The following is a 24,663-nucleotide window of genomic DNA, read 5'->3' on the forward strand; positions in this document are numbered from 1 at the left end:
CAAGTGTGTTCAGAATATCCACGGTGCTATTCATATGCTTCTTTAAGCAAGTGGGTCTTAAGGTGGGTCTTAAAGGTGGATAGAGAGGGTGCAAGTCTGGTATTGAGGGGAAGGGCATTCCAGAGGTGTGGGGCAGTCAGTGAAAAAGGTTTAAGGCGGGAGAGGGCTTTAGATAAAAAGGGGGTAGAAAGAAGACATCCTTGAGAAGAACGCAAGTGTCTGGATGGTGCATAACGAGAAATTAGGGCTGAGATGTAAGGAGGGGCAGAAGAGTGTAAAGCTTTAAAAGTGAGGAGGAGAATGGAGTGTGAGATGCGGGATTTGATCGGAAGCCAGGAGAGGGATTTCATGAGGGGAGACGCTGAGACAGATCTAGGAAAGTGTAGAGTGATTCTGGCAGCAGCGTTTAGGATAGATTGTAGGGGAGACAGGTGAGAGGCAGGAAGGCCGGACAGCAGGAGGTTGCAGTAATTCATTCATTTACTGGATTTTCCTGGATTGTTTTTCCAATGCTGCCTTTGCAAATGTTGTTGTTCAGTACAGTATATGTTAACCGCCAGACTAAAAACAGAGTATAAGTGCGTACTAATTTTGGCCATAACATTAGTTTCCCAGTGTTCGAGCAGTACTGCAACAATACCAGTCAGAGCAGCAATCCCACCTTCCTAACACCCCAGTATAGGAACCAAGCTAAGCCACACTTTCAGCTCCAGTGACCCCCAGATCCCAATATACTTACCAGTAAAGTAATACCAATAGGAAGCTGCAACAGATGCCATCGCAGCTTTTCCCTGTGTGACGCGGGAGGTTTAAAGCACCATTCTTTCCACCCCCCCCCCCCCCCCCTTTGCCTGTGTAAGAGACAAATTGCCAGTACTTTTACCGCTAAGTATCTTGCACACACACGGTTCCACTCCGGGGAGCCATTGGTTTCCATTCTTTTTCAGAAGAAAATCAGTGTGATCATTGCTTTAATTTAGGTTTTTTTCAATGTGACTACTAAAGACCGTATAAATTAGACCATTTAACTTATCGACTTTATCAATATTGGTGTCAAATACAAATGTCCATTTTAAGATTGGAAGAATTATTCAAAATATATTTCTGAGTGAAGTTAAACCAGCAGTCTGTACTTAGAGATCTCGTCCTTTACAGATTTTCGAGATTAAGAAAATCATTATTAAAACTAAAAACAGAAAAGTGCAGAACATTCTGTTACTGAGGGTATGTTTTTTTTTTATAGCGTTGACTGTGAACACAATGCTGTACATAGACTTGCTTTATTTTTTTGCAAGCATGAATCCCTGCCATGAAGAGCTTACAATCTTATTTTTTTTTTTTGTGGTTGAGGCACAGTGAGAAAGTGATTTGCATAAGGTCACAAGGAGCTGACACTGGGATTGAGCGAGACTCCCCAATTCAAAGTCTGTATCGTTATCAGTCCGTGTCTTTGCTCCCTGAGTCGCTCGTAGGCTTCTGGAGGGCATTGCTGCCTTAAGCAAAATGAACACATTTTGAAATGTACATTTTTATAAAATGTAAGTTTCCTTAATTTATTCTTTTTTTTATGTTTGTTTGATTTTGAGCTCTTTATGTATATAGCACATTATAATACTATGTACTTACTTTTCAGGAATGGATACGATGCCTTTGCTAGAAGCAGGATTTAAGAAATGCAAGGCAATGTGGGATTATACATTGAAGAGCTGGCAGGCAAAATGTTTGAGTGACTGACACCATGGGTGCGAATGCATCAAACTACCCTCATGCCTGTTCCCCGAGGGCAGGGGGAAACTCGCAGACGTTCATAGGTAATATACTTGGACTTTATTTTATAAATAGAACATCTGACCTTCCGATAACTACAATGTAGGTATAAATCAAGTAGCTTATTAACCTGTAAAGAATAAATCATTTAACCGTATATTTCAAAAATAAGGATCAGTTTTGTTACATGTTCAGGATGGCAGAATAGTTAAGAAAAATATTGTCATAATTGCAATCAAACTACATCTAAGAGCTAATCATAAGAGATGTAATATTTGGGATATTCCCATCATGCAAGACGCATTTTAATGTAAAGTGACATTGAGAAATTTAAATCTAGCTTTCTGTGAAGCTGCTGGCACGGAAAGGACTTGTGCATGACCATGATCGGTAAAATGGCACACGTGGGAATGTAATACCATAAAACCATTCTCTTGTCACTGAAAGTTTGCTGTCCCTTCTAAATAAGGACAGCTGAATCACTGATTTTTGTGTTTATACATTGTGTGTATGTAAAAAATCAACATCTTGCACATGCATTTAGCAGGTTCACATTATCTTCTTTGCAACTATTGTAGCTTGGCATTGAATACAGTTTTCTCATACATAATCTAGCAAAGCATTTGTTGCTGCCATTTTTTGTATATGATCCCATATTTCATCCGGACATATTTGTCTCTTGGTAATCCCCCGTTTCAATTGCTTGGTGGGGATTAACCGTGCCTGGTTTTCCAACATTCCAGTGAACTTGATGGATGTCTTAATCAAATGTAACATGTTCTGGGTGATATTATTTCTCAATTGAAGTGGATCTGTGATTTACTAGAATATACATTTTTGTAATAACTGGTAAACTTGCGTTGTATCAAGAGAATGTTTCAGCTTTTATTTTGGAAAGCTGTATAATGTATATTAATTGTATTGCCAAAAATTTTACAGTATTTGGAAAATCTATCATTATACATCATTTTGAATAGTCGTTAAAAAAAGGTAAAAAAAAAAAAAAGAAGAACATATGGGTGTGTTCTCTTAAATTAAATCAATTTCTCTTGCTATATACAATTATAAAACATAATATTTGTTTCTTGTTTCCTCTTCCCGGGAAGGGGGACATCACATTAAATAGAATCGCATAAATCAGTTGGTAACAAATGTGTTCATGTCTTGCCAAATGTAATGTCTCTCTTCAATTTTAGGAACATCATCTTACTCCCATCAAGGTTATGGCTATGAATCAAAACTATACAGCCTTGATCATGGTCATGAAAAACCACAAGACAAAAAAAAGAAAACCTCTGGCCTTGCGACGCTTAAAAAGAAATTCATTAAGCGTCGGAAATCGAGCCGGTCGGCTGATCATGCCAAGCAGATGCGGGAGCTCCTGTCTGGCTGGGATGTTAGGGATGCGAATGCACTGGTGGAAGAGTATGAGGGCACATCAGCCTTAAAAGAGCTTTCTTTGCAGGCAAACTTGGCAAGACCAGAAGCCCGGACTTTGCAGAAAGATATGGCTGATCTTTATGAATACAAATACTGTACCGATGTTGATTTGATATTTCAGGAAACATGCTTTCCTGTACATCGTGCCATATTGGCAGCACGGTGTCCATTTTTTAAAACTTTGCTTTCATCCTCCCCTGAGTATGGAGCGGAGATAATAATGGATATCAACACTGCTGGAATTGACATGCTTATGTTTTCTGCATTGTTACACTACCTTTACACGGGGGAGTTTGGCATAGAGGATTCAAGATTCCAAAATGTTGATATCCTTGTACAACTAAGTGAAGAATTCGGTACACCAAATTCTTTGGACATAGATATGCGTGGCCTGTGTGATTACATGTGCTACTATGATGCAGTACTCCGCTTTTTATCGGACTCCGAGCTGGTTGAAACATTTGGAAGTCAGAACTGTTTAGAGGAAGAGCTGAGAGCTCACAAAGCTATTCTTTCAGCTCGGTCACCATTCTTCCGTAACTTGCTTCAAAGAAGAATAAGAACAGGAGAGGAGATTACAGACCGGACATTAAGGACGCCAACGCGAATCATTTTGGATGAATCTATAATACCAAAAAAATATGCAAAAGTAATTTTGCATTGTATGTATACAGATATAGTGGACCTTTCCTATGTTTTGCATTGTAGCCCATCAGTTGGGAGCCTATGTGAAGTTCAAGCTCTGGTAGCCGGAAAGCCAAGCATGACCCGGGCCGAAGAAGCGATGGAGCTATATCATATAGCGCTGTTCTTAGAGTTTAACATGCTTGCACAAGGTATGATTTCCTCAGATTTTATTCCAACAATGTATAACATCGTCTCCCGTTGAGATGCCTGCAAAGCTTTGGGAAGGCATAAAAGCAGCAAAGGGTTTAACCAAGGCCAGGTATAAATATGCTGGGTATGTCTAGGAATGGGGTGGTGTATTGCACTTGCGGATGGGGAGGGTATATGGTAGAAATGGAGGCTCGTGCAGAAGAGATGACCAAATGTACCCGAGGGGGGTCACAAAGACATTGGGGACCAAACTGAGGGTGCGTAACTCATTTAGTACTGAGGGGAATATTATTATTATTTTTTTTTAAATGGCAAATAGCAAATTGCTTTTTGCATTTACATTTTATTTGGAAAAGGCGTTGCTAAAAGTGCAGCATTCTCGGTTTCCGATGGAAGAAAACATGAAATGCTGCTTTCAGTATATATGTAATGCGTGTTTCTCATTGTGTAAGGGGATTTGTTTCATGTTTGAATACATACTCCAATATGGCTTTGAACGTCTTTTGCTTGAACACAACGTTGCATATTGAAAGAAAGAGAAGCATATGGAAAAGATTGGTACAAACTGCTTACTACTGTCCATCAGACTTCAAAAAGCATCCACATCCAGCCTCTCCATAAACAGGAAGGGAAAGCCGACTGAAACATACATAAACACAACTTGCAAGTATTAAATAGTTCTGTCTGAACAGTTTGCACTTGCAGTCCTAAAATATAGATTTGTTTTCTGCAGATTTCCTTTAAGCTTGACTGTCGTGATATCTTTGTTACTGTAGTCATCCCTGTTGGCGACTGTGTGTCAGGATGTATATATGATACACAATATGTTTAAAGTTAACAATCTGGCACAATGAAATTATCCTCAAACATATAAAATGATATAACTATGACACAACCTTAGGCATACATAATCTCTTGATAGTGTATTGTATCAAATGTAGTTAGCTGTTATAGTAATAAGTCACTGTTCATTTTTCTTAGTTGCTGTTATTTTGCAAGTCAGAGTAGCTATTGTTTGAGTGTAAATCATGATTTATTCTCTGCTGATTTTTAGATTATGACTTTATTGCTTAGTCGCATGGATATAGTATCCAAATAATGGATATGTGGGCCTTTTGACAGCTCTGCTGTGTAGCCTTGTAAGTCATTCTGAGTGAGCTCAGTAATTTGTGCTCTCCTAATTTAACCTTGCACCTTAAATCGATGCATTAGACTGAACAAATTAGACCGTGGGCTCACTTTTCCGCAATCTATGTGGAGCATACACTGCATTAATTGACAGCTGCTGCGGAATATATAGAGGTAAATAGAACAGAGACCTTGCTAGCTCTGTAACAGGACAGACCCATGAAATGCCTACGTCGGCTCACTATTGAACTGTCACTCCGGTAGGAGCATTGTCATGAGATGCGCTGCAGCATAATCACCAGGACGGACATTTTAGGCTCCTGGGGAGGTTTACATCCCTGATGTTTGTTAATATTACATTGTTCTTTTAAATCCTAAACCAAAGCAGTGCACCATACTGCTGCATCATAATTTGGGTCCTATAATAATGGGAATGGCCATGTCCATGAGTTGGTGATGTTTATCTGAGAAAGTAGTTTGTGCTGTAACTGGTCTTATGGTTCACACAATTACATTTCCGTTCAGCGGCTCCCTTTTTACACTTGCTGCCATCTAAATTTGAATCATTGGTCCTCAATGTTCTTTTATTTCCTTGCCCTTTAGATCACAGCTGTAGTGTTTGCTAGACTCTTTGCAAGCTTGTGAGTGTCCCTTTAAAGTCTAATATTGTATCCTTAAACATGATGCAGAAGTAAGAACTGCAGAAATTATGGGTTGGGTGTGGTTTCTATGAAGCTGTTTTTACAAGACCAAGTTCAATGGCTTGCTTTTTATTAATATATTATATAAATATAGTTTTTAAGCTGGTTCAATCAATACAGATCGTTTGTTTCTATATTAAACTCCTATGTAGGCTTTGATTTGAGGCCATAAACATTTAGAAGAATGATTACATTAATTTACCTTGTTAAAATTGCATTTTTATTTACTTGGCTCAAACGAAGTTGCCAAGCTTTTACTGATCATAATGTGGGTATTCACAGTGTCTAACTTACTGCTGTCCAATGACGAGGAAAAATAGGGGCATAGCATTTAATCAACAGTTTAAAGCAGGGGGGGCAACTCCAGTCCTCAAAGGCCACCAACAGGTCAGGTTTTCAGTATATCCCTGCTTTAGCACAGGTGGCTCAGTCTTCAACTTGAGAACTGGAGTTGCCCACACCTGGTCTAAAATGTACAGTGCATTTGTCAACCGGCTTAGCTTGTTTATTCAAAAGATCTTTGCACCTACTTTGGTTTTCGTGTGTAAATTATGGGCAGGGAAATTGTGTAAATCTGCATTTGTCTATTACGCTTTAATTATTATCGCACTATTCTGCATCCCAATACTGGATTTAGCACGATTGCCTCATTGTGTACTTTTGTTTCTTGTTATTGTTCTAATAGAAAAATCGCACCATTCTTGTAGAAACGGAGTACATTTAATTTTTTCCCTACTCAGTTGGCGTCTACTAAGAAGGAACACAATGAAAAGAATTTAGAATGGCAACTAGCTAATAATATATTTGGCTACTTCTCTGCAATATATTAGGGAGGTATACAGAGCCGCCAAACTGATATTACAGTATACATTTGTTGCTCCCATATGCTAGGTTTTTGGATAATGATCCCTTTCTTATGGAATTCATTGCACACTTAATTGCTTTTATGTATTCCACAACAGTATATTGTAAAAAAAAAGCACATTTTAACATAACTTAACTATGCATTCCTGCAGCATCCATCTTCTGATTCACCAATGGTTAGTCAGAATTTCAAGTAGCAAAATTGAAATGAATGTTTACAGTAACTTATTTTATAGTTTGGAAGAGAGTATTTGGTCACATGTTTAATATTTTGCCCCAATGTACTTGGCACTATACAAAAGAGACAATACTTTACATGGAATTAACAATCAGACATTAGGAAAGGACATCCCTGCCACAGAGAGCTTACAATCTAAATGTGTTATCACCAGTAAGCTTTTGAATTGATGATTTGCAATAATTTTAGTTTAAAAATAAGCATCCTTCTGAGGCATTTAGTGACACAAGCTTGTGTCTCATGGATGGGTTAAATGGTGAGCATTGCATGCTCTGCAACACGATGATAAGAATATCACTACCATTTTCTCACAGTTTCTCTCTCCATATAGGTAGGTGCTTTATTTTGTGTTGAGATTTGTACGACTTATTAGCTTACAGTAGATTTGAATTCAGTAATTATCTCAGTGGTGCTCCCACTCCTAAATACCCAGAAATCTCTCATATTTCAGCTAAATGTATCGTTTTGATAAATATGCTGATACAGTACTTGACGGAATAAGTAAGGTAATTGTTTTCCTATTTGGGAATTAAAAGGAGAGGTATGTGTATGTAGGGTGCAGGGTAACTAGCAGTGGCTAGTGATGGCCGCCAAAGTGTTTAGGGTTGGTTTTGATGTTCGTTTGCTTTGCAAAATCTTGATGTTTGCTACTACATCAACATCATGACCACTTTACACTTTAGCAAAACTTGCTAATAAAATGCATACTGTACATAAAGGCAACAAGGCTATACGTTTTACCAATGGTATAAAGTGGAAAAGCAATGACTTGCTGCATTGCTTATCTTTTAAGAGATTTAAGACACTCAAAAGAAGCCATTTCCATTTCCTTTCTAGGCTGTGAAGACATCGTTGCTGAGAGCATCTGTTTGGACACTTTAATCACTATACTGAAGTGGAGCGCTCAGCCATATGGCTCCAATTGGGTTCATCGTCAAGCTTTGCATTTCCTCTGTGAGGAGTTCAACCAGGTTATGGTTTCAGATGTGTTTTATGAGCTTAACAAGGACCACTTGCTTACTGTAATCCAGTCTGACTATCTCCAGGTATTGTGATTTAAGGCTTTCACTATCTTATCTTTGAATTACTCATGCTTCTTATGCTAGACAGTGCTTTCCAACCCCCTTTTTTTTGGTTAAGGAACCCCATGTGAAATTCTGAGGAACCTCAACCCCCCTCTAACAGCACGTCTGACATCAGATGCATTGTAACTGCTTCTGTATGTGGTACAATTTTTTTTAATTCCCTGAAAATGACAGGGAACCCAAGGGTTCCTAGGAACCCCGGTTGAAAAACAGTGTCCTAGAGTATCACTGGTTTGTAAATATGAAAAAGAGTTGGCCTGTCTATTTAAATGAATATCACCTTTTTCAAACAGACGTGTTAATTAATTTTTTTTCTTTTTTCTAAAATGTAAACGTGGGGGGTATGTTACTGCAGCTAACCGCTATTATTCACCAAGTCTGCATAATCTAACACTTCAACACCATCATTGACCTACGTTTCAAATATATAGTGAACGGTTTACTTTGTGATGTTTACGGTTACGCTTTGTGATGTAACTGATATTAATCATTGCCGTTGAGTCAAAGATGGTCATTGTTGGCATTACAAACAGATTTCCTTTTAATCCCAAAGCGGTTTTACTTGTCTGTGTTTTTTATTTTTATTTTGCCTAGAGTATTTTCACCCCACACAACTATCAGCATTCTTAAATCACGGAGGGGCTGTAAAACGTACCTCTGAGCTGCTGGTTCTATGCTACAATCGACAATAGGGAGGGTAGGAATTTTGTACTTTTATCTTCAACCACTATTTTTGTGTTTTTCCCTCCCCTCCCTCCAGGCAAGTGAGCAAGATGTTCTGAAGTATCTTATTAAGTGGGGGGAATACCAGCTGATGAGAAGAATAGCAGACAGAGGTGAGTTTATTTTATTCCCTACACCAGTGGTGCTAAACTCCGGTCCTCATGACCCCCCACCCCCAAACAGGTCAGGTTTTAAGGATATCCCTTCTTCAGCACAGTCTTTGACAGAGCCACTGATTGAGCCACCAATGCTGAAGCAGGGATATCCTGAAAACCTGGCCTGATAAGGAGCTTAAAGACTAGTTGAGCCCCACTGCCCATACACAATGTAAGTTGTCTTCGTGAATTGAAGGCCGTGCTAAATGAGGCTGTTCTGGTAGCCGCATTTTACATGTGTTGCCAGGCATATGATGCATCTTTTTCCCTGTGTCTCAGAGCCCAACTTACTGAGTGGCACGGCTCACAGTGTGAACAAACGGGGCGTAAAAAGGCGGGACCTGGATGTGGAGGAGCTCCGCGAGATCTTATCTCCTCTCTTACCTTTTGTCCGCATTGAACACATCTTGCCCATGAACAGTGACGTATTAAGTGACACTGTAAGTCTCTACCCTTTCTCCTACTACAGTACAAATAATGTTTTTTGTTTTATTCTATTTATGGCTGGAAAGTAGGCCGTTGAATTTATATATAAAATATAAACCATGTAGTAGCCAAGCATTAAATGGGATTATTCTTGATGTTGATTTGTATTGATTATTGCAATATGTAAATGTACTTTATTTTATGGAGTACAATGCTCTCATATGCAGATATCTGCTATTATCAAAACTGCATTAATATAGCAGAAACTGCTTTCCATGTAATATTGTTCTGTGGATCATTAGTGCAGTGATGTGCTTGTTTATCGTGATCTTTGTGTCAGAGTACTAATCATACAAGTAAAATGACTGTTTTCTTATCTGTTTGTAACACAATTGTAGTGATGAGCGAGAGTGATCACTGAACCTGTTTGGGACTGACTGTTTGCTTTGCATCTGTAACACGATCTCATAAAAAACAATCAGACTACCCTGTACAGTCTGCAAAGATTATTATATCTCCTACTACAGGGGTGGCCAACTCCAGTCCTCGAGCCACCAACAGGTCAGGTTTTCAGGATATTCCTGCTTCAGCCCAGGTGATTTCAGTCAATGATTTGAGCCACCTGTATTGAAGCAGGGATATCCTGAACCTGACCTGTTGGTGGCCACTGAGGACTGGAGCTGGCCGCCCCTTTCCTTCTAGAATTGTGTAATACCACAGGTCACAGAATTTCAGTGAAAATATCCTCTTTCCTTCACACTTTGTGATTGCACATTAATGTCTCCCCATAACTCTTCTTGGTTGTTTAGTAAAATCTGTAAACGTGTATAGTTTTTGGAGTGCTCTCACTTTAGTATAAGTTGCGCTTCCCGGTTTGTTCTTGTTTTTGTTTGTTTAATGGATATTTCATAGACTAGAGTCTCATATCGTTCTTCTTTGTTCAGATGAAGAGAGGCCTGATTAGCACTCCTCCCGCAGACATGCTGCCAACAACAGAAGGAGGGAAATCGAATTCTTGGTTGCGCCAAAAGAACGCTGGCATATACGTCCGGCCTAGACTGTTTTCTCCTTATGTAGAAGAAGCTAAGGTAACGCTGATCTTACAAATGTACCTTCTTGTATTGGGGTACTTGTTGCTGAGAGAGTGATTTATACGGAGTCTTTTTTGCCCATAAGTGTTTTTTTTTTTTTTTTTTGTATATAATATTGCCAGAAAAATATTGTAAAATGTTTTGTTTTTTTACTGGAACGGATTGAAGTTCACTAAACCGATTTCCTTTCTGGTTTTTAAAGTTTCAGTCCTGTTATATATTCATTGTTGTACTTTTGGTCACCAAAAAATTGTTGTGCAGATACGGTTATCAACTAATCTGGTTATAGTTGGGTATTTTTACCTTATTTGTTTCTGTATTTAAATGTGTATTTTATGTATACTAAGCAGTCCAGTTGTGAGAGTGCTAATTCCATACTGGTTTTATGCCTGTGTAAGACTATTTCCCCTTTATTGCTGTATAAGGGTGAAGGGAGTAGGGAGGTTTTTTTATTTATATTTATTGTTGCAGTCTGTGCTAGATGAGATGATGGTGGAACAGACAGATTTAGTTCGTTTGCGGATGGTGAGAATGTCTAATGTTCCAGACACACTCTACATGGTCAACAATGCGATACCACAGTGCTGTCATATGATTAACCACCAGCTAATGAGCAGTAACCAGACAACCCCTCCTACAGTGGTAGCAAATGAAATACCAGGTAATTCATCCTATTCAGATTAGTGATGTCTAATTAGATTACTATGTAATAATCGGAATCTATAAATTTACAATACTGTTATTTGTTAGCAGCTCAAAGGCTGCAGTTCATGTCTGTGACGTACAAGAATTTCCAGAGCTGCATTTACTTCTATTAAAATACTTGCTCTTCTTACAAGTACATTTCCGTAAATCTAATTGTTCTAAAAGTAATATTCCTTGTTTGCAGTCGTAAATGGTTTTCTACATTGCAACCATTTGAATTATAAATGTACCTGCTACTGTATATTTTAAACAGTAAGCAACAATTTCAAAGTATACTGAAGTAAGATAATCGCTGCAGAATACTCTGCTCCCTTGTTAGAATCGTCTCTCTTGCCCCTTCAGTTCCTCCACTTATTGTTGTGAAAGAGATGATACGGCGCCTCCTAGAGCTTCGTCACACAGAGCAGGTTCAACGTGCGTACGCCTTAAACTGCGGGGAAGGAGCCACTGTCAGTTACGAGATTCAGATCCGAGTTTTGAGGGAATTTGGTCTTTCTGATGCAGCTGCAGAGTTGCTACAGGTACTGTGCTAGGATGTCTCATTTTAACATAATAATCTGTCATTAATTACATTTACAGAAGTAACACGTTCGGAGAACACGTATTTTTTTTTTTTTTTTAAATGCTAGAGCAGGGGCGGCCAACTCCAGTTCTCAAGGGCCACCAACAGGTCAGGTTTTCAGCATATCCCTACTTCAGCACAGGTGGCTCACTCCGTTGCTCAGTCGTTGATTGCATCACCTGTGCTGAAGCAGGGATATCCTGAAAACCTGACCTATTTGTGGCCCTTGAGAACTGGAGTTGGCCGCCACTGTGTTGAGTGCTGATATTACCTTTTTGTGATGCTATTGAGTATATAGGGTACGGAGCCATTTGCACTATACCAGTTCTGTTTAAAAAAATGTACACATTGTGTTTTTTTTGTTTTTTTGTAATCCATACGCTACTTTTACATTTTCCTGGATACCGTATTTACTTTATTTTGAGAATCATATTGTCAGATAGTGTGAACTTTTTGTTATAAAGAAACAAGTGGTTTTAATAAATATATATTATATATTATTATTATTATGCTTGAGATCTTGGAAATAGAGACATACAAGCAATGGGGGAGCGTGGGATTAGAAAAACATTTGACAATAAAAAAACAATAAAATACAATAAAATTAATGTGGTTACAACAATATTGCTGGGGGTTGGTGAAAATATTAAATACACTTACACGGCCATGTGCAAGCGGACACGGTAATGTGGTTTCTTTAAGCAATTCCAGTCACTCCCAACAACAGGTAATGGTGGTTTAGAGGGTTTTGAAATAAATATATAAATATATCTGTACTCACACGGCCATGTGTGAGTCCTTGCAGGAAATTGGTAACTTTGGGGTTAAATTAACCCATCTGCATCTCCCCCCAGTGTAGACTCTTCTTTGTTTGCAACCAACGTGGGATTCTAACTCCAGTCTTGGGCATCAGATGGGGACTCTCCCCAGTGGTGGTAGTAGGGGGGGGGGAGTAGGTAGAGAAAGTGAGGCACGTTGTCAGTGGGGTTTAAAACACATTTATTAGTTTTAAAAGCAATTGGTACAACAAGACTCACATACATACATAGTGGTTGGACCCCTGGCCTCCTCGTGCAGTCCAGGATACAGTTTAAGCAGCTGTTATTGCCAATCACGCGTCCGTGATGCAGGAGGAAAAAAAAAAAAAACTTTTTCTCCTTATCTGCAATGGCTGCCTGGTTGATCCGGCTACGGGAGCCACGTTGGGCCAAATTCAGCAGGAACTTTAGAGCTACGCGTTTCGTCGAATCATCGACTTCCTCAGGCTCATATTCCTGGAATATGAGCCTGAGGAAGTCGATGATTCGACGAAACGCGTAGCTCTAAAGTTCCTGCTGAATTTGGCCCAACGTGGCTCCCGTAGCCGGATCAACCAGGCAGCCATTGCAGATAAGGAGAAAAAGTTTTTTTTTTTTTTTCCTCCTGCATCACGGACGCGTGATTGGCAATAACAGCTGCTTAAACTGTATCCTGGACTGCACGAGGAGGCCAGGGGTCCAACCACTATGTATGTATGTGAGTCTTGTTGTACCAATTGCTTTTAAAACTAATAAATGTGTTTTAAACCCCACTGACAACGTGCCTCACTTTCTCTACCTACTCCCCCCCCCTACTACCACCACTGGGGAGAGTCCCCATCTGATGCCCAAGACTGGAGTTAGAATCCCACGTTGGTTGCAAACAAAGAAGAGTCTACACTGGGGGGAGATGCAGATGGGTTAATTTAACCCCAAAGTTACCAATTTCCTGCAAGGACTCACACATGGCCGTGTGAGTACAGATATATTTATATATTTATTTCAAAACCCTCTAAACCACCATTACCTGTTGTTGGGAGTGACTGGAATTGCTTAAAGAAACCACATTACCGTGTCCGCTTGCACATGGCCGTGTAAGTGTATTTAATATTTTCACCAACCCCCAGCAATATTGTTGTAACCACATTAATTTTATTGTTTTTTATTGTCAAATGTTTTTCTAATCCCACGCTCCCCCATTGCTTGTATGTCTCTATATCTTTAAAAGGGTTCCGGATTAACCCTTCCCTGGGGTTGCAGCAGAGGGGAACTCCATGCTGGCTCAAAGCATCTGTCATAGAGCCGTGGTCTAACTTACTGCCACATTGTAAGCACACCTCATATATTAAGCTTAAGGTAAGCGCCAGGTTTTTTCCTATTGAGATCTTGGAAAGTTAGATGTTTTGTGTAGTCATTCTGCTATTCCCTCATGCTTTTACCTGTTTGTCCTTATTTCAGCGTACTTACTACTTCTGTTTTTCATGTTTGTTCTTTTAGAATCCTCACAAGTTCTTTCCCGATGAACGTTTTGGGGACGAAAGTCCACTTCTGACAGTGAGGCAGTCTGGCCGATGTAGGATAAGCAGCACTCCTGCTGCAGAAACCATGTTTACTGACCTAGACTCTTATGTGGCCTTCCACCCACCATTGCCCCCACCACCACCACCTTATCACCCACCAGCTACTCCTATACACAATCAGTTCCGAGTTGGTTGGAAGCACAGAGTGCCCAGCCAGCACCCCTCACGCTCCTTTTCCTACCCTTGCAACCATTCGCTGTTTCACTCCAGAACGACCCCTAAAGCTACACCACCCGCCTACTTACCTGGTGCCAAAGCAGCACCCCCCGATTGCACTAACAATACTGGTCTTGGGAGGCAAACCGTGGCAGCAGCTGCAGCAGCCATGGCAGCTGAGCAGCAAGTGGTAAGATCATGTTCTCTGTTAAGACAATGTCCTGAAAATTAAGGCATTTTAACCCTATTTACATGTATCAAGGAAAGGAAAGGACTATAGAAAGAGGAAAGGCGAAATAATGGTGAAAAGTACCATGGTGAGCAGACAGGTGACCATAAAAAGCATTATACAGAGTTAGTGTCGGGTTTCTATAACAAATAATACAAGCTGTAATCAAATATATTTGCGCAATCTTACATTTTGGTAACTGTTCAGTCATAACTCTCACTGCATGGCACAGTTGTTTTAAATATCCTTTATCAACTGTCCATAACAGAGAGCCTTTCCACAGCTAGGTTAAATGGTGAAACTCGTCATTCTACTATTAAAATTGTTGTTTAACATGTTCAGTGCTATTGGCAGGCTGCTTTGGCACAGAGAAGATGAATGTTTTTTACTGTAGTATTAAGGTGTAGAATCTATATCTTATTAACAGTGGTTGACAAATCACCAAAAAATCTACTCGCCACACAAAAAAATCTTCTCGCCACCTAGTACCAAACGTGTGCTGCTTGGGCCAATATTTTCTCGCCCGGGGGTTAAATCCACTCGCCCGGGGCGAGCAAATGTATAGGTTTGTCGAACACTGCTTATTAATGTTAAATACACCCCATATACTTCATATGCCCTTCATGCCTTTCTGTTGAACTTAAAAGATGTATAAATCTGCCTGACCATTGAGCTTTTTCAGTGGCCATTATATTAACGTCCTTAGGGGCTGTTACCCAGGCCATGTCATCAGGGCTGAAGAAGAAATTCAAAGTTGTGCGTTTTCCTAAACATGTTATTTATTTTCTCCTCCTCTACCAGTGTGGTGAGCCTGTGCTGAATGAGTTTATGCCAGATATTGCCATGGGAGTATCCACAATGTCATTAAAAGACAGAAGATTGCCGGAATTAACTATTGATACACCGCTTAGCCAGCAAGTATCTGAGATGATGCCAGGACCTCCCCAGCACATTTCCTGTATCCAGAGCAGGCATATGCACAGCTCAAGGAAGAAACAGACCATCGAGCAAAAAATAGAGGCCCGGGAAAGCCAACAGGAGTATCCCGATTTCTACGACTTTTCAAATTCTGCTTGTAGACCATCTACTCCAGTCCCAAGCAGACATTCGCCTTTGCCCTCACAGAGTGTTTACTTTGGACCTGATTTGTACAGCCACAATAAGCCACCGCCAAATGGCTTGAAGTCTGCTTATCTGTCAAATCAGATCTCGCCTAAAAAGCAGGAGGATTCAAGGAGAGAATATATATTTTCCCAAGATGGTCATCCACACAGACAAAAAAATGAACCATTACACCTTGATGTCTTAGAACAGCCTCCTCAGCGATTAGATTTGGCACTAGCTGCCCAGGAGAATGCCAACCATGGCCCCCATCATGGTAGGGGAAGAATGAAAATTGAAACTGACCTGACTTATGGCCTGACCTCTAGCAGACCTTCACATTCTGCCTACTGCTCAGAGTTGCAGGACGAGAGACCTTTTCGGAGAATTGCTGACAGTGATTTACTGGATCATGGTGCACAAAGAAACATGGACCAGGAAAGAGAGGATGTAGTAAGCAGAGAAAGGAGGTCTCCAAATAAACCAGATTTTCTCTACAAAAAATCAGCCCTTTGAAAATAACCTCTTGACGTTATCTTTGTGCCTAAAACTTGTGGGATACAAGATTTGTTAGCATTTGGCCTGAGCCTATGTCAAGCTATGCTTTGTCTGAAGATAATCCAGTTTTTATTTTATTTAGTTTATTGAATTTGCTCAGTTTTATTTTATATGTACCTGCTTTATTAGTGGATGCATGCTTCTAATTTCTTTTAATGCTGCTTTTGTTTTTTTTTCCTTAATGGACATTTTACGTTGAGTATGGATTTTAAAGGAAAAAACTTGCCGGCACCTTGATCTTTCTATTTACAATTTATTTGAACCTGTACATTTATCTTATTACATTTTATAGTAATATCGTGACCCTTATAACAATGTGTTTTCATCATTCATTCTTTTTCTTCAGTTGACCTTCCAGTTTCAATATTCAGTAGGTTAAACACTACAAAACCTATTTTCTTACAAGATACAAAGTGTTAATTTTGTAATCAATAATTCCAAAGAACAGCACATCAGCACGTTACTCTGCTAATACATTTATTGTTAAGTCATCTGCTATGCACATCGCTTCAGTCTGATACCATTCTGATCTATGTCACTTGATTTGGGTTTTATGGTTTCGACTCTTCATTTTGACCCTTTTTAGGCCCTAGAAATATAGTGAATGTTCTCATGTAACATCCTCCCATGTAGGTGTGTGTGCAGACCAGCAGATATACCCATCTTTAGGTCGTGGCCACATTACTGGGTAGCATCTGTTGGCAACCAAACTTTTTTGTTTTCTAGATGTCCTTACCCATACATGTGAGTCTCATATTGATGATCCCTGAGTTGTACCCGCATGCAGATAGCATCTCACGAGGTGAAGGGGTTAATCATGACCTCTAAACTGTTACATCTGGGTGCTCTGTACACTTAGTCTCCAGTTCCCTGTTATTCTACTGCAACAGGTGCCTCATTCAGAGGTCTTATTCGTGGAATATGCTGAATATCTCGAACAGATGCCAAGGATACAGTTAACCTTTCATTCCACTTCGCTAAAAGAAAAGGCTATGTAGAATGTGTAGTCCACAATCCACTATAAAAACACAAATATACATTTAACTAAACACACTTTTTTTTAAATTCTTTTAAATAAATGGAGCTTCAAAAAGAAAGTTGAATCACTATTTTGGATAGCAACAAAATAAACTAAATCTTCTGAAGGCTTTAAAAAATTTTTATTATTAATAAATGTCTACATGTCTTCCTATTCTTAACCAATCAAGTTTGTTAAAGTGTTTAATTCTACACTTTCAATTAATTCATGACAAGTGTTTATTCATAATCTTTCTCTAGAAGTTGCTGAATAGCCTGAACTTTGTCGGCTTTTAACGTCCATTCTACATTCATTTAAAGAAGTCCGGAGACGCCGAGTTAAACATCGCACTCTCAGCTGTCAAAATAATCTTTCGTAAAGAATTGACGCTAAAAGCTGACAACTTGCAGTTAATTCAACGACTTTTTTTAGAGGAAGCAGAATAAAACCCGTCATGAATTAGGTGGACTTTCTATCAAATTTTGATTTGTTAAGACCTGTAAAAGTTTAATTGTATAAAACTTGCATCCCTTCAGAAGAGGTTTTGAATTTTGTTGTCATATCAAATAAGTTATTTAACTTTTCTTTTGGATAAATTCATTTTGGGACACCCTATATGTTGTTAATAGGGCCAAACATAACCTACCTCTTAGGCTGAGTGTGCGGCACTTGCCGAGTTTAGTTCCTGCAATGTGAATTGTCACGTCCCCGCTCATGTAGCGTGCGCACGCTTGTGCGGGGCCACGTAAGCTCTCCCAAGCTGGGTGCATGGGGAGACAATTCAGTTTGAGTTTGAAGCGCAGAGCAGGGTCACATGACCCTGGCTCTGACCAATGGGGATAGAGAGGCAGTATAGGCTGAGCAGAGAGGGGGAGCGGAGAGAGGTGGAAGCACAGGCTCTGTTGTTACAAAGGGTTTTATTGCCGAGACTATGCCCTGGGTCAATAGGTATTGTAAGACACACACACCAGCCAATGACATGCCCCCCATCCTCTTCATAGCCACACACCCCGCTCCTGCTCTAAAATTAGTGCAGAACACTCATGCTTGAAAAGTTGGTGATGTCACAATTCAAGCATGAGTGCGGTCAGCGCCAGTGGGGACTCAGCCTTGCGAACATAGAGGGAAATGCCCGTTCATTCTTAAAATAAATACTTGCAATGGGAAAATATGCCGTAGCTTTTACCTTACAGGTTATTTAGTAGACGACAGTTTAGTAGCGCGTGGTGTTCCTTTCTTCCATGTAGTAAAATGGCAGAGGGATTAGGTGATCTCTTTATGGTTTCATCATATTCCACCATTGAGATACTGAATTGCAATACATCCAAGAAACGGTTAAAACATAATTGCATACAACTTGGTCTTGTTGGTTGGGTTCATGGCAGCTGTTCTTGTCAGGAGAGAACACCTTTACACAGAACACTTTCACACCCTCGCTTGTTACAGAGCAATAAGCATGAAGAGGGCTCTTCCAACTGCAATGTAGGACATTCTGCTTCCTGTCCCGGCACGGTAATATCCAAGAACGTTTAGATCGTTAGAAAAAGAACGCTTTGTTTAAAACAATTTAAAGTTGCATGGCACGGACACAAGTTTTTACTTTTTTGGTGTGGCGTTGAGGGTTATGTTGCGGTACTTTTACATAACACAATGGGAGTTGGTATCACAATGAAATAGTAGCTTTAAAGATTTGTTCTAGTGTGTACCTGAGAAATGCAGCAGTGCCGCTGTGGGAACAGATAATTTTCAGAGCACTGTATGTTAAGACGGCCTCTGTTTTGTTCAAAATATACCTCAGAGTTGCCTTTTTGGTTAAACATTTTCTGTTAATGGAGTTGGTGACGTTTTCTGTTAATTGCAGCCAATTTGTAATGTCATGCAATACCATTATTTTTTTATTTCTTGCATTTTAATATAAATTATACTCTGGCTTTTATATCAGATGTTTGAGACCAAAAAAAACCTAGAATAAGACATCACATTTCTTGGGTGTTGGCCTCCATGCTGATCCAACACTAGATGCATTTGCAAAAATGTAATAGAAAATCTGTCAGACGACATTTAGATTCACATCATCAAAATCATGCAATGGAAGTAATGGGAATAACTTTCCCTTGTGTCTTTCAAAGCTTGCGTACAGTTTATTGTGAGGACAGCATGGGCAAAATAGCAACATGTTTGCACTGCACCCTTTCCCAACTGATGCATTTTTTTTATTACAGCTGTTTCATAATTTGTATGCTGGGAATCTGAAGGTTGCTGTTGCCTGTGTTTCTGTTATAATGCAGATGTTTTTCTATATGCGTCCAGCTGTTTGAGTATTATAATGTTGTTGCTCTGTGTATATGGGCTCTCCGTTCTAAAGCAGAAGCAACTCCTCTCCCCCCAAACTAATATTGTGAAAGAAGCATTTCTAGGCCTGGTCATACTGCGAGCTCGCGTGAACAGGCCGCACCTCTAAGGCAGGCCACAGAGCATGCCAGGAAGTGCGACAGCGTGGTACAATGTAATGTCTGTCACGCGACGGCCGGGTCACGAGTGGTTCAGCCAATGAGGGCGAACCAGCCCCGTGCGTCATCGAAATCTCAAAGGCTATGGATCGCTACAGGCGTGACGCCTACTATAATCTCGACCTAAGATAAATAGAAACCTTCCTCAACTCTGCAGCTTGAGGTCTAGTGAGCTTGTGGTGGGAGTAATTCTCTCCAGTAATCTGATGGACCCACTAGATTTTTTTTTTTGTTTTCATAATAAAAATAATAAATTAAGCAAATACAAATTAGGCTGGTGGATGCAGATTGTACAGGGGTTTTAAACCCATATATGTATCAGGAACGGTTGCTTCATTGTGGTATTAATATTTTATATTTGTTTGCTCCTAAGTAACTGCTGCTAGCCCATTCTACAGAAAACGGTTTAACATGCACAATTTCTCTTCCTCTGGTTCCCTGGCTCAGTCGGATCATACTGCATAGATATATGAACGTCGGTGCTTGATTTCTCATACTGCGTAGTAAGTAGAAATCTGTTTAATGAGTTTTCCAGCTGAGGTGCTAATATTGTTGCATTGACTTCATTAAACCCCCTGAAGGAAGACATAGAAAGGGCTTCAGTCTGTCCCATTCACATACAACTACAAATCATGTTGGTTGATTTAAGGGCATTGGGACTGGAACAGCAGTTCCCCTTAACAGAAAAGTTATTTATTTGAAAATGGTGACCGGTAAATGTGGATGTTGACTGTTTTGATGCCTGCTTTGCTGTGACACAGATCATGTTTTTTATTAAGTAACTAGAATATTGATTACAATGTGCTATTTGACTTACTATTTCCCTACTGAAAGTCCTAGATATGTCATGTCTATGTAATTGACTAGATGTTAGCAGTGGTGTTGGTACTGTAAGTGATGGTCTAGGATGAAAGTGTCCGTGCAGACTCCTCAGATGCCCATTTTGAAGAGACTTGTACTGCATGATACTGTGATAAAACTATCAAGCCTTTTTACATCTTGGGAAAACGAACGTGAGAAACTCTCAAAGCCCCTCGACAATCAGGCCCTTTTTGTCCATTTTAAACCGGTAAACACAAGTAGTGGATTGTAGTAAAGAATGTTTAGACCAATGTAAGAAGTGTATGCTGGTAGATTTACCAAGATTTACTTCATAAATTTCCCCAACTGCAAATGACATTTCTGTCTGCTCATCGTCGTGTTCCCATTCTCTTACTCACTGGGTGAAGGGTAAAAGCTCTTATAGAGTTGTTCACAAAAGATATGTTCTTGGAATTCAGATGCGTGTGTGTAGGTTTCTTCTTTTGTCAGTAAAAGATCAGTTTCAGTTTTCTCATGAAATGGAAACATTAAAGGCGCAGCAGCATCATTTTAACAATGTGCTGGAACTGATTAAAAGCTATTCGACTTATAACCACACAAGGGACAATGTCTTGCATTCTGTACCGCTGGTTAAATTCATGATAAAATGCCACATTGAAAAAGGATATTGCAAGGTTAGGAATTGTTAGTAACAGAGTTAGAATAACGGGTAACCAGTATTAATATGTTGGAAGACACATGATTTGTTCAGGATTGAAAAGGAAAAATCTCTTTTTTATTTGCCTCTATGTTGCAGTTCTCTCGGGCATCACTTCAAGTGATTTTTTTTTTTTGTGCAAATTAAATACCAAAACTTGCATAAATATCAGTACTAAAGTGTGGTAACATACAAATGTAAAATGTGCAATTGCTTGTAATACTCGCCTTTTCAGTGGCACTTTGTTGCACAGTCTTTATATTGGCTTGTAAATCACATTTAAAGCAGTAATACTTGTTTTATATTTCTTTATTTTTGACAGTATTTTAACTAAGCTGAACTGCTCTATTTTTTTGTTCATGGATCTAGTTCCCAAGATACATACCGGTTTATTGCCTGGATTTTAAAAAATGGCAACCGCAGGAAGCCACAACATCATGCTTTGCGAGGCCATTGGAGCCAAAAATAGCTTTGTTCAGCTCCAGATTACCCCCTACCCAGCTAAAATGTCTACAAATAAATGCTTAAACCCCACACAGAGTAGTTGGGGTTTGCTGCTTTAACTCCTGAGCACATATTATAAAGCTAGTATTCCTGTTGACATTTTCCGTACTACTTTGGTAAGCTGTACAACAAAAGTAGCTTGAACATATCCCCATTTCTATGCTCCCTACATGTTGTCAACAGCAAATGTACAGTAGAAAAGAAGTGATACCTTTAATTGCTAACTAATGGTTAAAAAATGCAAGCTTTCAGGACCACTTGGATCCCCTCAGACAATTTAACATGGGAGTATGTTACAGTTGGTATTGCAGACTGATTCAGCACTGAATAGTTTATGCTCCTTACACCAGCAGTGTCCACAATCCAATGTATTGCACAGGTCCAGATGCATCATCATCTTTGCGTCTCGGTGCGTACATGCGAAGACTGGCTGCATTCTGTGCACGTTTCTGTAAGGCACCTGTGGATATTACTGGAGAGACATGATTTCCTCTTTGTAACACGAGGCTGGCTCTTCCGAGGAGCTGAGGTCGCTTGTGTAGTTGGTTTTAGGTTTATCATTGGAGTTTTAGGTGAGGGGTGGCCAACTCCAGGGCCACCAACAGGCCATGTATTGGGGATATCCCTGCTTCTGAATGACTGAGCACCTGTGCTGAAGCAGGGATCTCCCCAATTCCTGGCCTGTTGGTGACCCTGCAAGACTGGCGTTGGCCACTCCTGTTTTAGGTGTTTTTGTTTGCATGAGCATTGAAACAGAGTGGCTGCATGAGGAAACCTTAAAAAAAAAAAAATGTATAATTTCCCTTTCATGTGATAAGAAAATCCTGACCTAATGTTCATGTGTTTTGACCACATACAACACAATGACTGCTAGAAAATATAGGGTCCATTTTTTTTTCTTCTTTATAACCACCTCAAACTATTCTTTGTGTAAAATGGATATTTCACTACTGTGCTTCTCAATACACCCATGGTACATGTGCACACATCCATGGTACATGTGTACACGCATGAATGCACTCTGCAGTTACATGCTGCATATTTATGCAAACAACCATGTTACACCTCAGAAACGGCTCTGCTTCCGCTTGGGTGCTCTATGATTGCATTCAACTTTGTGTTCCCCATCGGAAAATCATAAATTTCATCTATACCTCAATCCTCCTATAATAAACTCCTTCTACAACAGTGATTCCCAACTCCAGTTCTTAAGTACCCCCAACAGGTCAGGTTTTAAGGATATCCCTGCTTCAGCATAGGTGGCTCAGTCCATTAATTGAACCATCAGTGCGGAAGCAGGGATTTTCTTAAAACCTGACTGGTTGGGGGTACTTGAGAACTGGAGTTGAGAATCACTGCTCTATAACAACAAAACATAATGTATACTACTAATTAGATTCTGCTTTGAAACGTACTTCTTGTAGACTAGGTAAGAAGTGAAAACGTACTAAACTGTTGGCATTCATGGTTCTGTACGAACATATCTCCTTACTCTGAATTCTAGACTACAAACCCATTTGGATTTTACAGTAATAGTTTTGTGTGGGCCGCAGACTTAATTGGAATAACTAGATTAAAAATCATACGCAAGACACTGGTACCACTGATATGTCCTGTTTGGGCTGCAAATAGATGGTGTTTTCACTTTTAATATTTAAGCAAAAAGGCATAGTTTTGTTTGAAATTATTTCTGCTTTCAAACTAATTTGTTTTGCCCTTGTAACCATTTTTTATAAAAGGTACACTGCATCCTTAATTGTAAAACCATTGTCAAGTAGATCTTAACCATTGTACATGTGTACCATATAAATATACAGTGAAGTTGCATTTACCCATGCCTTCCTATTTTGGTTTAATCCTCTCACTGCCAGAGTAGATTGCAAGGACCCTCTCGTGGTGAAAGGGTTATTACTGCCATCTGCTGCGTTGTTTTTGTCGAGAGGTCAATTTACTAATGACCATAAAACCTGTGAACTAGATCAAAAGATGCTGCACTTAACATGTTGGAAGCGGGCTCTGTTTTAATTCTGAATGTTTGTGGTTAGTTCAGGTGTGGGCAACTCCAGTTCTCAATGGCCACCAACAGGTCAGGGTTTTAAAGATATCACTGCTTCAGCACAGGTGGCTCAATCAAAGACTGCACCACCTGTGCTGAAGCAGGGATATCCTGATAACCTGACCTGTCGATGGCCCTTGAGGACTGGAGTTGCCCACCCCTGGGTAAGTCACAGTTTTTACCCCCCCTCTCTCTTCCCAGTTATGTGCTGTTACTGGTATAACAAAGTGCCTTCAACGCTTAAGGCTCAGAAAAGAAACAAATCTTAAGAACTGATTTCCTGTCCTATGCAAGTGTTTTCTACAACCTGCATAACCAGTACTTTGTAAAATTTGTTTGATTCAATTGTACATAGTGTTTTTAAAGAATAGTATTTTTATTTAGGTACTTCCAAACTTGAATTTGTGTCTTGTGTGATGCATTGTATAACACCTTTTCTCTTTTGAGTACCATTGCAGTTGTACAAAGGTTTTCACTGGTTCTATTTTTCTACTGTTACGGACGAGCATGTAACATGGACTTTATCCTACATATAGATGGCATTTCAAAATAAATGGCTTGTATAGAAGCGTTGTGTGTTTCCAGTTATTACAATGTATTGTAGCATTGTACGTGGTTTCTCATTTTTAAAGGGTTTCCCATGGCCTAGGTTTCCCATTTTATTTTGCTTTTTTATATATTTATTCATTAAACTGTGTATTATCATGGAAAATGGTCATCTTTATAAACACTGGCATGCTAACTAGTCACACGGAGGGAGGGAGGGGTTCCGCTCAGTTGTGCAGGGCTATGTTTAAACCCCAGTTTATTAAGTGTTAAATACTGAAGAGCTCAATATACATAGATCAGAAAATTACATTATGCATAACAAATTGTGCTTAAAACCAACCTTGCAGTGTGTATAGGCATAAAT

At 39.6% G+C, this 24,663-nt stretch overlaps 1 protein-coding gene across 1 annotated transcript; it reads left to right on the forward strand.

Moving 5' to 3' along the window:
- The first annotated feature begins 1,330 nt into the window (after positions 1-1,330).
- Positions 1,331-24,318, forward strand: BTBD7 (BTB domain containing 7). Its single transcript, XM_075614476.1, has 11 exons — positions 1,331-1,538; positions 1,634-1,811; positions 2,964-4,043; positions 7,813-8,021; positions 8,821-8,896; positions 9,218-9,378; positions 10,309-10,452; positions 10,927-11,116; positions 11,503-11,681; positions 14,017-14,445; positions 15,286-24,318. The coding sequence occupies exons 2-11, from the start codon at positions 1,739-1,741 to the stop codon at positions 16,099-16,101; spliced, it is 3,357 nt and encodes a 1,118-aa protein (XP_075470591.1). The 5' UTR covers positions 1,331-1,538; positions 1,634-1,738; the 3' UTR covers positions 16,102-24,318.
- The last annotated feature ends 345 nt before the right edge of the window (positions 24,319-24,663 follow it).

Source organism: Ascaphus truei, chromosome 9, assembly GCF_040206685.1.
Source record: "Ascaphus truei isolate aAscTru1 chromosome 9, aAscTru1.hap1, whole genome shotgun sequence".
NCBI classification, from domain to species: domain Eukaryota; kingdom Metazoa; phylum Chordata; class Amphibia; order Anura; family Ascaphidae; genus Ascaphus; species Ascaphus truei.

Coding starts and splice junctions, on each gene's coding strand:
- BTBD7 (XM_075614476.1), top strand. CDS start 1,739: ATGGGTGCGAATGCATCAAACTACCCTCATGCCTGTTCCCCGAGGGCA. Junction 4,044..7,812: donor GTTTAACATGCTTGCACAAG/GTATGATTTCCT, acceptor TTTCCTTTCTAG/GCTGTGAAGACATCGTTGCT. Junction 11,117..11,502: donor GGTAGCAAATGAAATACCAG/GTAATTCATCCT, acceptor TTGCCCCTTCAG/TTCCTCCACTTATTGTTGTG.